We start from the raw sequence: 15878 nt of genomic DNA, 5'->3' as shown, positions 1-15878 counted from the left end.
ACCAGATCTGGCGGCTAAAGCCGCGGCCCCCTCCACCAGAATCCCGAGGACTCCCGGGAGCGCCTCCTCCTTTTCCTCCGCAGCTCGGTGGGCAGAAGCCCTCCCTAAGGGGTTGGGTCGGAGGCCCCCGGGTGCGGATGGTAGGGCGCACGCAGTGACCGTGGTGCGGGACCGGGTTCCCAAAGTCAGGCTGAAGGCGGGCTGGACTCCACTCGGCATCGGGGCTGGTGGAGCCTGGCAGCCCCCCACCGTCGGGGGCGCCGCCCCCGAGCCTTTTGTTTGAGGACTAGAGTGGGGCTTATGGTTCACTCTCATCATCAAACTCCAGCGCGTCGGATTCCGACGCGCCTTCCTGGACACGTCGGGGCCCGAGGAACAGTGGATGAAGGAGGGACGGATTTGGGGACGAGGGCAAGGATTTTTGAAAACAGAGTGTTCCCTTTGTTCTCTGCATCCGGAGGCTAGAGTAGCAGCAAATTATATGGTTCCAAGTTTTCTTTTCGCCCTTTAGAAAGGCAATAAGGGAGGGCAGATGAAAAGCAAGGTTTAGACGTTTCCGACCTTTCTCCATTCCAGCTCATTTCTTCCCTGTCTGCGCCCCAAACCCCAAGAATTTGAAGTGTAGTTTTGGTTTGTTTGTTGTCCCGAAATCCTCTCACTCAAGGTTTTGCTTAGGAAAACCGCTAATGTGTTACCGTACCCTTCCCTCCATGTGTGTGACCTCGCTGGTCCATCGCAGGCCCAACGTGTGCGGATCCAGGTTCCACTCCTACTGCTGCCCGGGATGGAAGACGCTTCCTGGAGGAAACCAGTGCATTGTCCGTGAGTGCCTGATTGGGATCACAGCCTGGGCAGCGCGGTCCGCCCCTGTCAGGGCCCAGCTTTTGCTTTGAGTCCTTGGGGCACACGGTTGCTTTTAGAATCTAGTGGCCACAAAGCAGTGATAATTAGGACGTGGCCCCATCCCAGTGTTGGGGAAGAAGCAGCCGGTTTACATCAGGTTAGGCTCCACTTCTAGGCTCTGTTGAAGGGCAATAATGATAAAGGTTTCAAAGATACTTGGAAGTTTTATCTTTCTGTGTCTATTAATACAGACTGAAGGGGGAGTACAGTAATTCCCTAGATAACTCAAAACCACTTTTTCCTAAAAGAGTCCAGATAAGACCACAATGTGATTATGTAAATTATCTGGCTTTTGACTGCATGAGGTTTAGGCCTTTTGAAGATCAAGCTTTCTTAGGCCTTTGTACAAAACCACTTTATTATCTCTGGTTTCATCTCAACAGCCACATAACATAGATATGAAAGGAACTCTCTCAGGGATTTAGAGTTGACCCAGGTCAACAAAATTTTTAAAAGAACTCTTCCCAAATGGTTTGAAGGTTGGTTTTTTTTTTCATGAAGATATTTAAATTTAGAATTTATGGGCCCCATGTCTCATAGAGCACAGTAGATTTTTCAAAGTGTGAGGCTTAGAACTTCAAAAGGTCTGCATCTCTGGCCTTAAAATTTTGATTCTTTTATTTAGTTTTCAAAGTATATGCCTAGCTTTCCCAAGTTCTAATTGGAGAAGTCATTAGTTAGTTATCAGCCTCACAATGATGGGCCATAGGATGTCTTCTTTCGCATTCCTGTGAATTTGTGAGTTGAAGTGTGACTGGCCTTCCTCTGTGTGTTATGTAGCAGAGTCACATTTGTCTTGTCCGGAGGAGAACGAGGTATTCTAGACAGCACATTCATTTAGAGCCAATCTTGACTTGAGTTGACCTTCGTATTCTCCAGGGAAAAAGATAATTATGCAACTGTGAACAGAGAAAGCGGGCAAGCCTCACTAGCCAAGGCATAATAAGGATGTAGTGGCATCTCTGACTCTGTATTTATTGGTTTTGTGGGTTTGAGATAGACCCTTAATGTAATGTTATTTCAGTTTTTAAAAAGGAATGAAATCTCATGTGTTGTGAAGACCTGTTTCTTAAAACTTTTTCTACTCTAAAAATCCCACAATCTCCAGTTGGGAGGCAAAAATGGGAAATAATGACTGTGTTCTTTAAAGTGATTCATAAATATTTTACATAAACCCTCTGATTATAAGCCTTTACTTTATTCAAAAGGCAGAAAGAGTATTGCGTTCTTTTTTCTCCAATGCAGAAATCATCTATGTGAGGCATTTATGGAGGATGTATTTACTCGTCCAGGCCAGTAGGGCATAACTGTGCCTGCTTTAAACTTAACATGCTTCCTAGAATCCTAAAGCAGCTAATGTCACTCACCACACACCTGCCATACTAGCTGGGCTGACTTAGGCATTGCGGAAAGTCTGACTCACTAAATGTAATGAATGTGACTGCCATTATTGAGTTGGAAAGGAGCCGAGAAGAAGGGATCGGTTTATGGTATGTGTTGAAAATCCGTAAAGTCAGATTTTATTGGATTGGGGCGGAATAGGAATTCCAGAGAACAGAGCCTTCCAGAATATTTGAAGTAGAAATATATATGTACATGTACATATATAGCTCTCGGAGTGTTGGCTTTAAATGCTTTTAGTTTTTCAGTAACATTGTGCTCTTGTTTAGAAGAACCACTCTGGAAATCTCAGAACAACAGTGACTTTGAAGCCTGCATTTCTACTACTTGAAATATTCGAGTGCTTATGAAATACATTGGAAGTTACATGCATCATAAATCTCTAAAAAGCATAAACTTTGAAGTCTTCTTTATATGTCCAGAAACATGTATAGCACATATATCAAGAGTTCTCTACAAAAATATTAGCACATTAAAAACATAATTCAAACACCCAAGACTATAAAATAGTGCAGAAAATAGAGGGAAAATATAATACCTTCATATTCACTTGTATAGATCTTACCTACATTTTGAATTTTAACATTTTGGATTATATTTAGTAGTTCAATTATTTTTGACTATTAAAATGGTAATATGTGGAGGTAATAACCAAATTGAAACCATCATAAAGTCAAAATCAGGGAATTTTCATTCTAGGATTTTTCGCTGCTTATAAGTTACTCATTATATTTACTGAATTTTTACCATTTGGCAAAATGCATGTTCTGAGGCATCTTACAAAAAGAGATAAGTAAAATACAAATAGAATGCATGCATCAAAGATTAATTTTTTCATACATTTATACAGCAGAATTCTTTCTTTATAGAAAACTTTAAAATGATTACCTTCTGGAATTTTAATCTGTTTGGCCTTCACCAGGCTTCATGAAGAGGCAAAGATACTAAAAGAAAAATGTATTTCTTAAACTGGAAACATGACACATTTTGATTTGAGTCTCTGTGTCTATTGGTAGCATTCTTAGTTGTGACCTGCAAAGATCACTGAAGGACTTCTGACCTTCCCAATATTGTTTCCAAAAGAATGGAACTGACTCTCTCCCTTTTCATTGGTTTGGTTTGGTTTTTAATCTTGTTAGAACTTGAAGCCATGGGAAGTTTGTTAGTTTACTTATTATGAAATTTTGCTACGAAGGGCATTTCGATCAGTAGAATGGGAAGGAGTTGGCGTGAAATCATAGCATCTGCACGCACGCGCGCGCACACACACACACACACACACACGCACACGCACAATTCAGATCACTCCAGTATAAGCCCTGTTTTATTTTTACCAAGAAGAAAACAAAACCCAGAGAAGCTGTGTTTTTTTTCTCAGTTTGCAGTGGGTCCATGGTAGCCCAAGAACTCAACATCAGACCTCGGGTCTTCTGTGTATTCTTCGCTGTGCTGTGCACCCTCTCCCAGCATGTGTAAAATCCTAACAATCATCTCCTCTTGCCCTCTCCATTTGGTATTTCTGGGTCTCGTAGTTTTCAGGACTGTGGGAGGGACAGATACTTAAGGCAAGTCATAATTTGAGATGAGCATGAGGAGAAAGGGCCTACACAGCCACAGAGCACGCACCTGAGGATGACCAGTCTTCCGCCATGAGACCTTCCTTGGGTTTAAGACCTAGGTTTGGGGCCTTTGTAGATCACCTAAGCCTGAACTCAATGTTAACTTGCTGGGGATAAGAGGGCTTTGAAATAAGATAATATTTTAGTGAATTTATGTCACCGGAAAATTATTGGTGATCAGAAACTGTAGCAAATTTTCAAAATTAACAGTCTACTCTATGGCAGGAGTCATGTTCTTGCCTAACATTAGTTTTCCGTCTTCACACTGTGATCTATAACATTTTCACTTATAAGGGTACTAATCGAGATGCTGGTCATATTACATGGGTGTCAAAAGGCAATTTGGAGAAGAAAAACAATTGCTGCGTTAGCTTGCTTTTGTAGAACATGCCCTTTACATTATTGGAGGTCTTAGATCTTTTTGAAAATTGTGAGACCCATGTCTAGCAAAAGATACATACGCACATCGTCATAAATGTGTATAGCTAGTGCGAAGGCATTCCCAGACTCTCATCTTCTTGTCTTCATGCATCTAGTCATGGAGCATTAAAGTACGTAGACTTTGTACACAGGGAATTCAGTTGTGGGTATGGAGATTAATGAACTGACTAAACATGGGAGAGCCTTCCCATTTGAAGGCACTCTGCTGACGGTTTTGAGGATCCATGGTATGTGCTGCGTCAGTGAGCCTAACATTCTTTGCTGTGATGACCCTCATACCTTGGAGGTCACAGCCACAGGAGGCTTTGACTCGCCCTCCATCAAAATGTCGCAGCAGCTTTTCTGAGCCGCAGGGATAAGCCAAGTTGTGGTGGTAGCATGAGAGAGGAAAGGCTGGAGGAAGGAGAGAGGGAATTATTAAGGAGAACAAAGATTGATGATGGGGCAGGTCAGATACCAGCTGGGAAGGAATGTGCTCGGACCCCCTGGGGCTTGGCCAAGTGGTTAGGGCCTGGAGACTCTGGCTCCGCCCATTGTGTATGTTCTGTGTCTTGTGAAGATCTTTTCCAGAGTGGGCTGTGTTTTCTGAGGTAGGTGGGACCTCTGGGTTTCCTCACTCTTCGCAGCTTCTAGGACCAAGACTGTCGTCTTGTGGTAAATTCTGTGTAGAAACACTCTGCTATGACCCATGTTGATAACGAGAATTAAAGAGCTGTGGAACTTGAAATAGTGCCATTTGTTTGCACATTATTGTAAGGATACTTAGGAGACTCAGTCCCATGTCTACAATGGGCAGTTTTGTTGCATATCTGAAATTAGTCTAATTATGTATCCTGTGTGTTTTTCTCTTATATCTCACCTTTCCAGGTTTATTGTTGTTAACTGTAGCTTTTTTGTTTTGCAAACTGTGGCTTATTACCTAATTGTTTCTCTGCTTCCCTACTGTGCTTTCTACAGCAATTTGTAGAAATAGTTGTGGAGATGGATTTTGTTCCCGTCCCAACATGTGCACCTGTTCCAGCGGCCAGATATCACCAGCCTGTGGATCGAAATCAAGTATGTTCCTTAGATGTGAACTTCTTAATGCATTATTCTGAGGCTCCTGAGTAGACACAAAATGTCTTTTTCAACAAGGATATAAGTCTTTGATTGTTCTTCTCACTAACTAGATCTGTGTTTTTCTTTGGAGTGAAAATCTTCAGTGGCTTAATTCTTGTCACCAAAAACTAAGGAGTAAAGGTCACAATGTTTATTAAGCAAAACACTTCAATTCTGGTCCAGAAGATAAGCATCTGTGTTGTCAAAGTGCCTGGATTCAGTGGAGATGTTCTTTATAATTAAGAACTCTTGGGGGCACCTGGGTGGCTCAGTCAGTTATGCTTCTGACTTCAGCTCAGGTCATGATCTCATAGTTTGTGAGTTCGAGCCCTGCATTGGGCTCTGTACTGACAGCTCAGAGCCTGGAGCCTGCTTCCGATTCTGTGTCTCCCTCTCTCTCTGCCCCTTCCCCATTCTCTCTCTTTCTCTCTCTCAAAAGTAAATTCACATTTTAAAAAATTTTTTTAAATGAATAAGAAGTGTAACTTACTGGGTTTTTACTATGTGCCTGATACTGTTTTAATGTTTTTGACGATCTCATTTTATTTAATCCTCACATAAAAAACTATGAGGCACTATTATGACCCCATTTTACAGAGAAAGGAGATGGGCGCATTTGATTTAAGTAACTTGCCCAAGGTAACAGAGATTTGAATCCACGTGTTCTGTTGCCTTAACCGGTAGGCTTTTGCAAGCGCTGCGCTCTATTTATTGTCTTTGTGTAATCCTGTGGTTCATACCCTGTTTTGTGGGTTAACTAATCGGGAAAGATCACAAATACTTTGACCTGACCAGATGCTTTACATTTATTAACTCACTCTGCTTTACACATATGAATTCCCAGCAACCCTGGAGGATCACAATAGTGGAGTAAGATTGTTATTCATGACCCAGCGAAAAATTGTTGGGTCTTCAAGACTAATCTTTTAGGCCATTGTTTAAGATCATATTCTAACAGAGTGGAAGCAGATACCCTTTATTTAATTGCTCAGTAACAAAATAAAATCTTACGTCTGCCTCAAGCCAGAGTGATGTTCTTATATGTTTAACATTTCCTCTCTCCAAATGTTCCTAAAAAGAGGAAGGAGAGAAGCTGACTCCTGTATTGAAGATTCAAGATTTCTATGACAAATGTCATTGTCTTCTGATGAAACTTCTTAGGAGAACTCTAGTTTTATTTTCTTTGAAAATAATCCATCATTTTCACAGCCTTTTAAAGCTCTCATTCACAGTTCATCCAGACTTTCTCCACCACGCTGGTTAACAGATTTCCTCCAGTGCTTTCAGGAACCTCTCTTATCTGACTGCCTGGAAGACAGCCTTGCCCATGTCTTCATTGTCCGGGTGTCTTAGTTTTCCCATATGTGCCTTCAGCACAAAACAAGCAAACAAACAAACCCAATCCTAGAGAAATTTTACAACTCAACTTGTTAATCCTCTGCCTGGGCAGCTAAACATTCACTGGCCCACCCTCAGTTTATGGTATATAATTTCAGAGGGCACCCATGAATTTTTGTGGCCTTGAGTAATACTCCCTTTCCATCCGGAAATATTTCTGTCTTTTCCAGTCCTCATCCTGCTCCACTTCCCTAAGGCATTTAGCACCATTACTGGCTCTCTTTATGAAATGTTCTTTTCCTTTCACTAGGGCAGTATCAATGGCCACAGTGTTCCTTTTTTTAGATTTTTTAAATTTTTTTAGTCTGTCTGCATCCTCTTCATTAGACTTCCTTTCAGAGTTTGGCATTCTCAACAGTCTGGCCTCCTTGGGTAATGTCATTTGCATATATGCCTTCAACTACTACTAGTATGTTGCTAACTCGTAGTAGTTATCTCCAGAATATCCTTCCATTAAGCCTCACATTCACTTGTTCCACTTCCTGTTCCACATCTCCATGATGCTTAGTAAACATCTGAAACTTGGTTGTATGAAATTTGATTCACTGCCGCCCACAGTCTACGTCTTCTGGTTTCTCTCATCTCAGGAAATGGCACTGCCATTCACCCAGTGCTTAAGCAACTGCTTCTCCTTTTCTTCGCTTTATCCCTCTTTCTCTCATATCCTATCAGCTCTTTTAACAAGACCTGTGGGTTCAGTTGGAAAATATCTCAAATGCATCTTCTTCTTTCCATCGCAACTGATAGCCTGTGGTTCAGCTTCCCTCCTTTCTCAGAAGGGCTACTGCAGTCACCAACCTCCTGAAGGCTTCTCTGGCTCCTGCTCTTGCTATCTTCTAATCTATTCTCTGCAGAGCAGCTAGAGGAATCCTTTCAAAATACAGACTGCATCACTTGACTCTGATTTAAATCCTTTCAATGACTTCGGTTGCATTTGGGATATAATGCAAAACCTTCGGTGATGGGCAAGGAGGCCTTGCATTATCTGGCTGGCCTCTTCAAGATCTTCTCTTCCCAGCCTGACTCTTCATAATCATGTAACCCCTTCGGTTCTTCAAACAAAGGAAACCCTTTACCATCTGAGGGTCTTTCAGTTTGCTGGTTCCTCTCTCTGTGAGGTTCTTCTCTGGTACTTCTCCTGCCTGGCTCATTCTCATCCCTCAGAACTCAGTTTAAGTGTTGCATAAGAATGGTTCTTGTCTTGCTCCTATCTAGGTTCCTTTATGGCTCCACGCTATTCTCTCTCCTGACAGAGTTTCCTTTGGAGAACCTGTTACAACCTATAGTGACATTATGGCCTTTGTTGACTTGTGTTTTGTCTGTCTATGGGAATGTTAGCTCCATGAGAGTGGATAGTAAGTCTTTCATTATAGTGGGGTGCTGGGCACTTAGGGTAGGTGCTCAGCCCCTGCATTCCGAATGGATACACAAGTGCCTCCCGCATCCTAGAAACTACACTACTAGTCACCATAAACTGATTAACACCAAAAGTGTAATATGTTTTAAATGCATGCTGAATAATGTAACATATGCTCATGTGTTCACTTACACAAATAAAGATATATTTGGGTTATAACGCTTCTGCAGAATATACTTGTCATTGGATTGGAGATTTAGTATGCTTTTATAACTCACAGGTACTGTACTGTTAGTGATTGATACTTTTATCCTTTTTTGCTGTTCCTTGCAGTTCAGCAGTGCAACGTTAGGTGCCTGAATGGAGGGACCTGCACAGATGACCATTGCCAGTGCCAGAAGGGATATATTGGAACTTACTGTGGACAACGTAAGGAACCTTGGAATAGACTTCACTTACTAGAAATTGTTTGATTCAGTGTGTGTTTCCTACTAACTCATAATTTAAGGGCCTGCAAAGCCTATGGTTATTAAAAAAATAATTTTATGCAGTAAGCCATACCTTATCATATGAGATTTGTTTCTCTTTAAAGTGTTTGTGTTTTAGAGTACTGATGTTGAATACCACTCCTACTTTATCAGATTTGACACATAACACAAGTGAGTATTTACCTCCTTTTTAAAAAATCTAGTTCCATAAAACATTCGTGAGTTTGAGCCCTGCTTCAGGTTCTGTGCTGACAGCTCAGACCCTGGACGTTGCTTCAGATTCTGTGTCTCCCTCACTCTCTCTGTCTTTCCCCTGTTTCCGCTCTGTCTCTCTCTCAGAAATAAATAAAAACATTTAAAAATTTTAAAGAAAGAAAAGAGCAGCATATATGAAACTGTGTTCTCTGAATATCTCATGAACCAAAACTATCCTTGCTGAGCACTTAGGTTTATAGAACATATGGAACCAGCAAAATTTATATACAGCAAGTAAGAAGGTGATAAGGTGTGACACCTAGTACACAATAGCTCAAGGCATAGTGTAAGGAAGCCACTTTTTAAGTTGTCTAAGAGAGAGAGAGACAGAGAGGGAGGGAGGGAGAGGGAGATGGAGAGACATGGAGAGAGAATTATAGTACTGAGAGTAAGGAGCAGGTGTAACAACTCTCAGCCTGTGATTCCAGAGACGTCCTGGAAAGATGTTTGCTAAAATGGGGATTATAAAAACATGTAAACTGCATAGCTGCCTTCCCAGAAATGTGGAAAGCCTTCCTTAGAAAACGTTCATTCAGCAGTGTGTATTGAGTCACTGCTGGGAGCCCCACGCTGTACAAGGTGTTGGGAATAGATCTGTGAGCCAAAGGTCCCATTTTAGGTCAGAGGGAAAAGTGTTGCAGGCAAAGGGAGAAGCAGATTCACAGGACCTTTGGTACCAACAGACCACGTATTTTGGAGACCATAAAAGAAGGCCCATGTGGGTAAAGAGAGGAGAGGAGGTTATGGTAGGAAGTGAGTTCTGAGATGGTGGTAGAGGGCCTTATACCCCAAGGGAAGAAATTTGGACTCTGAATATTACGGGGAAGCCGTTGAGGCAGTTTGAGCAGCAGAGTGATGTGATCGGATTAACTTAGAAGCATCACTCTGGCTGTTGTACTGGAACCACATCATAGAAAAGGTGAGAGAGAAAATGGAAGGCCAGTTAGCCGCTGGGGCAGCAGTGCCCGTGCGCGGTTCTGGTGTCATTGAGGATGTCATAAGTGCTTGCCTTGAGCCCGGATTTGGAGGTAGAATCTGTGGAAGGAGGTGGGTGCTGAGGGGCTGGGTATCTGGGGGGAGAAAAACAGAAAAAGCAAAGACTCATGATGACAACTGGAGTTTGGGGGGCGGTCCGGAACATGAATGGTGGTGTCATTTCCTGAAATGGGAAGCCAGGGAGTGGGTTAGGCGGGGCTGCAAACAGGAGTAGCAAGGATTTCGTTTTTGAGCTGATAGTTTAAGGAGTCTCTTCCACCTCCAATTGGAAAGATGTTTGAGCTCAGACCTTAGGAGGGAGCTTAGGGAGATACGAACTTGGGAACACAAGACTGAATGTTTATCTAGCTAATAGGTTAATTATAGGCCATGACGAAGATCCCTGCGAAGTTGCTGTGGACAGTATGTAGTATGTGCTTTTCTCCACTGCCTTTTGCTTTACCCCATAGCATGTGCAAGCATTTTTTTTTCTTCCTGGGTGGTCAGCATTCTTTCCATGCTGGAAATTGAGGCATATTCACATTTCTTTTTAACTCTAATTGGAATGTAAATTTCCATTTCCCTTATATTTTGTCACAAGAAAAACTACTTTATAAAATAACTTTCGGGGCACCTGGCTGGCTGACTCAGAAGATCATGCAATTCCTGATCTCAGGGTCATGAGTTCGAGCCCCATGTTGGATGTAGAGATGAGTTAAATAAATAAAAGTTTTAAAAAATAATTTTTATCATAAGTCATTCTCACAAAGGAAAATAACTTGTTTATTTTTTTGGTTCCACTTTTACATGCACTGCCTGCTTCTCTTCTGTTGCTCTTGTTCCTCAGTGTAAACTTTGGATTATGCAGCCAAAGTGTTTCTACAGAAACACTTTGTAGAATAAAAGAGAAGGAGAATTAAAGTTTATATAGCACTCAATGTGCAGCCACTGTGCACTTTGTTACATACACTGTTTTATTTACTCTGCGGACCCCTCGAAGGTAGGGACAGTTAACTCACTTTTTCAGCATGCAAGCTGAGAATCAGAAGGACGATTGGATTAGGGAGTGCTGGGAACAGCAGAACTCCTTGTCCATGCGCGGTGTCATCCTGCCTTCCCAAACAGTGGAAAAAAGACTGGAAAACCTTCATGTATCGCACGACTTTTTGTGTGTGTGTCTGCGGGACATCAAATTCTACATTAGAAAACGGGGATACAAAGGGAAGCAAACTCTGGTCTGTGTCCTGGAAAAGCTCACTCTCACATGAGAACTAGAAATGTAAGCAAATAGCTGTCTGGGTGGATCTCATCATCTTCTTTGTTCGTGGGCCTTGTCACTTAACAAAAAAATTACCGAGGATCCGGAAGATCTTTTGTTTAAATAGGTTACGTCTGCTGATATGTTTACCCTGTTAAAAATTAATATACAGAAATTTGTAAAAAAAAATGTATTTAACTTATTTAACAAACCATGTTGTATGTTTACCTGAATTTTTAAGGAACAATAAATATGTTGTCCACATCAAAAACAAAACAAAACAAAAGTAATGGAAGAGAGACATTGTCAGTGAACCTGAACAGGTTAGACTAGGTTCCATCTAAAGTGGATGCGTTCTTTCCAGGAGAAAGTCCAGGATTATCTAGCCCTCATCTCCCACCTGGCATCTGGGAGTGTATTTTTGGAAAACCCAGAGAGAAGCTCTCCCTCCATTTAGCCCAGGAATGAATCCTGAGCGTCAATCGTGAATGCTTTTCCCCAGGCGTGTTAAAGCCCAGCATGGGTCTCATGAGAGAACACGTCAGAAAAAGTGGTTTCCATTTTCATTTCTTATAGCTTGATGATACTTAAGGCCGTTTTCTCACATTATAATTCATCACTTTAGATGAGGGTCCCTTCTTTGCAGTGTACCTTCTTAGCAGTTGAAATCTTTAAGTGCTGGTAATCGTTTCTGTGGAATTACACACCACTGAGAACTCTTGGACAGGGTTTTGTTTTCTCCACATTCCTGACCACCCCCATCTTTCTCATACTTCTCATGACCTTTGTTGCCTTTATCCTTTGTATTTCTTCACCTAATTGATTGCCTAGCCCATATTTCCAGACAGTAATGAGTTGGAAGTGTGCTGTAGAAGTCAGCTTGGGACAAGGAAGAAGCTGAAGGGTGTAGTTCTTACACAGATGTAATTGTGCAGACGAATGTAGAGTACTTCCTGCCTTTGCACGAAGCCGGGTGCAGACAAGGAATCTGAAAGCCATTGGCACCGTGGTGCTTTAAGATGATGAAGAAATCTTTTGTTTCAGAGTATGTTTTGGTTTTGTACTGTCAGCAGAACAGAAGCCACTTGGAGTAGTCTGGATGAGAATAGGTAAATCAGCTCAATGTTCCTGGTAAGGAAATAGCAACACTGTTGCATCTTTAGATAACAGTTTATATATTGAGCTTCACTTTTTTGTTACATAGTTCACTTGAAGTGAACTTCACTTCACTTAGATGTGCTTTAGCCCCTCACTTTGCTTTAATGTCATAAGCTCTGTTTTGTGAGCACAGGTCAAAGAAGATAATCCTTTTCATCTGTGAGGACATTGTTGCTATTCAACAAGATGGGTGTATTGAAAGACAAGCTCCTTAGTATTTTCTCTTGGAGAAGGCATGATTCTTAGAGTCAGCTGCTGTCAGGAGAATTTGTAGGAATGCTTGTTTTCCAGGGACTCTGCAGAATGGTTTTCTTTTTGTGGTCCTGACTGCTGAGGTGCTGTGGGGGAGGGGAGGGGCGTGGCTCAGGGGCAGGCCTGGCTCCCTGGCTCCCTGGGGCCCACAGAGCCTGGATTGAATCCTGGTCATCCCTGGTCCCAAGTGGAAAGGAGTGAAGGAGGGCATGCTGCCGGTGTTTGTCATAGCAATTTTGGACTGTGGGTTAATTTTTAAATAAAAATAAGTATTATATTTACACAGAGAGGTTTTTCCCTTCTTAGATTTTATATCCTGTACGTGCTCTCTACAGGTTCCAGATTCATTATTTCTCTTGGTGTTTCATTGCTGAGTTGGTATTTCCCTCTCATTTTTCATGTTAGATTTGCCCTTTTCTAATTGACCACCCCCACCCTGTCTTTTTAGGAGGGGCTTTTTTTTTTTTTCCGATTTTTCCTTCTCTCTGTTGCCATACCCTCTTTATTTTTCCATATCCCATACTCCTCTCCTCTCTCTCTCTCTCTGCTACGTCTTGTCTGACCCCTTTTCCCTGCATTTCCCCCTATTTTAATCATGTCCTTACCTGTGAAGATCGATTATGGGGCTAAATGAGCCAAAATAGAGGACTATATAATCCTATTCTGATAGCATGAACATTTGAGCCAGCTAATTTTTGTGATTCTGATTAAGTAAAATAAAACTTCTACCAAATGTGTGCCTAACAATGTGACTTCAATGAATTGTGTAGGCTTTTGTCTCAATATACATTCAAATGGCTGATGTGAGCTGTAGCTGATGTGTTTGAGAGGTAAGATCCACTGTAGGCTGCATCTCCACACAATATTGTACAGATGACCCTTGAACAACATGGAGCTTGGGGGGTTCCAGCCCCCCCACCCCTGCAGGTGAAAATCTAAGTTTTTAACTTTTGAATTCCCAGAAGCCTAACTGCTAACAGTTGATTGGAAGCCTTGCTGATCATGTTAATGTTCCATTAGCACATATGTTATATGTTGCATGTATTATATGCTATATTCTTAATGTACACTAGAGGAAAGAAAATATTATTAAGGAAATCCCAAGGAAGAGAAACTACATTTACAGTCCTGTACCATATTTATTGAAAAAAAAATCTGCATTGGAGTGGACCAGTGCCGTTCAAACCTGTGGTGCTCAGAGGTCAACTGTACTCAGAGATTGCCTGTATAACCTTCTCGCTGTGTTTTGTGTGCAGCCGTCTGCGAAAATGGATGTCAGAATGGTGGGCGCTGTATTGGACCCAACCGCTGCGCTTGTGTTTATGGATTCACTGGTCCGCAGTGTGAAAGAGGTAAGAAAAGAGAAGTGAGAACTTCCCTCTGGAGGAGTCTCTTTTGTTATAACAACATGTAATTTTTAATTATCCAGTGAGAATTCTTCTAATGAAATAATACTTGTATTCATCTTTGACTGCATCTACAACTTGAAATGTAAGCTTATGAGAGGTAACTCACAGCAGCTGAAGAAGGTCAGTTTTCCCCAGCGGCAGCCTCTCTGTTGGGGAGGCCAGTGGAAGTTCTGTTGAGCAGGAGAGGAGGGAGGAGGGTTGGCAGCCCGGAGCCATCCAGCATTGTCTACTCTATCATGTGAACAGTCAGACAAGCCAATAGGAACCCAGTGTACTGAAATACAAATGGCGCTTAAACTCATGACCTGTAGACTGCTGAAAATCTCCAGGGTCAATGTGCTAAATGAACGGTGTCCTGGTAGCAAATGGGTGCAAGTGGCATATCAAAGATGCTTAACCTTATAAAATGTGATAAATAACTAACACTGAATTACAGGACTAAAAACAAGCTTCATATAAACGCAGCATTCCGTAATCACTGACCGTGACACACATTCTCTGTTGCCCCAGGCATAGTCAGAGCATCTCAACTTGTCCAGCCCTTTTTTTGTTGCAGAACACTAGAGTATCTGAAACTGTGCCATTGAAATATGACAGATAAAAGGTGGTTGACTGTTTATATGTAGAGAGAGAGGGTTTAAATTGTAAAGAAGTCTTATATTTAAGAATGTATATTCATTACCCTGACAAAAACTTTATCATAGTATTTGGATTAAATCTTGAGAAGAAACTGAGAAATTGAAATCCTATAGCAAAGTTTGAAAAGTAAGATAGATGCAGCCATTTAACATACACTGGTATGTATATATGTATCACCATATTTACATTATTCCGTCAGTAATTGAGATTTCTTGAGACTGAAGTACATTCCACAAATGACAGAGTTTATAGATAGGATAAATTTAAATGTCTTTACCAGATGCTTTTATTTTGGGAAGAAGAATTAATTGTGAAATGTTCGCATAAAAAGGTAGGTTGTTGAGAATGAAATGACACAAATTTCCTACATAATGTTAAGTTTATTTAAATACTATAGTATGGATAATAGTTTAACTTAAAATCTCAAACATAATTAGAATTGGTGGAGATGATTTTTCTGGAAGTCGTGTAACTTCTGGAAGCAGTCTCTCAATCTGAAGCATATTTCAAGTTCATTTCCTAATTGGCGAAGGATTGGGCAGTTTCAGGCCAGAGGCTTCCAGGCATTACATCATTATTCTTCAACAGTTATTCATTCATTAGATTTGTTAGTCCTTACTAAACTTAAGAGAATCCAATAAAAACTTAGATATACTTTACATGTATAATAGCATGTTTTCAGAAGAAATTAACAAAATTAATTAATGAATGGGCCTAAAGGATATTTTTTTAAAGCATGGGTTGGTTTCTTAAAAATTTTTTAATGTTTATTTCTTTTCGAGAGAGAGAGAAACAGACAGAGTACGAACAGGGGAGGGGGAGAGAGAGAGGGAGACCCAGAATGGGAAGCAGGCTCCAGGCTCTGAGCTTAGAGCTGATGCGGGGCCCAAACTCATGAACAGGAAGATAATGACCTGAGCGGAAGTCAGACTCTCAACAGACTGAGCCACCCAGGTGTTCCCCACCTCTTTTTTATAACTTTAAAAACATGGGCTTGTTTCTTAAAAATCTTTTTAATTTCTACTCTTTGGGTGAAAGTTCTAAAACTTCATTTCTTCAAAAAAAAAGTTAACAATTTCCATTCTTGTGTTACAAATATGAACTGAACATGATTTTAGAAGATATTTTCAGTGGAATATTTTAAGGTGTAATAGCTAATGTCACTAAAAGTAGAGTTCATAATTTTTCTTAAGCATTGTCTACACAAATACAAAAGGAGTAATTTAT

At 41.1% G+C, this 15878-nt stretch overlaps 1 protein-coding gene across 1 annotated transcript in view; it reads left to right on the top strand.

Moving 5' to 3' along the window:
• The first annotated feature begins 686 nt into the window (after window positions 1-686).
• Window positions 687-15878, top strand: part of FBN2 (fibrillin 2) — a 245033-nt gene continuing 229841 nt past the window's right edge. The window contains exons 1-4 of the mRNA XM_029941159.1: window positions 687-822; window positions 5322-5420; window positions 8551-8646; window positions 13860-13955. Of these exons, the coding sequence (XP_029797019.1) occupies window positions 687-822; window positions 5322-5420; window positions 8551-8646; window positions 13860-13955 (427 nt within the window). The remainder of the gene's footprint in view (window positions 823-5321; window positions 5421-8550; window positions 8647-13859; window positions 13956-15878) is intronic.

The sequence above is a fragment of the Suricata suricatta genome, chromosome 6, assembly GCF_006229205.1.
Source record: "Suricata suricatta isolate VVHF042 chromosome 6, meerkat_22Aug2017_6uvM2_HiC, whole genome shotgun sequence".
Taxonomy (NCBI): domain Eukaryota; kingdom Metazoa; phylum Chordata; class Mammalia; order Carnivora; family Herpestidae; genus Suricata; species Suricata suricatta.
This window is presented reverse-complemented; position numbering and strand designations above follow the sequence as displayed.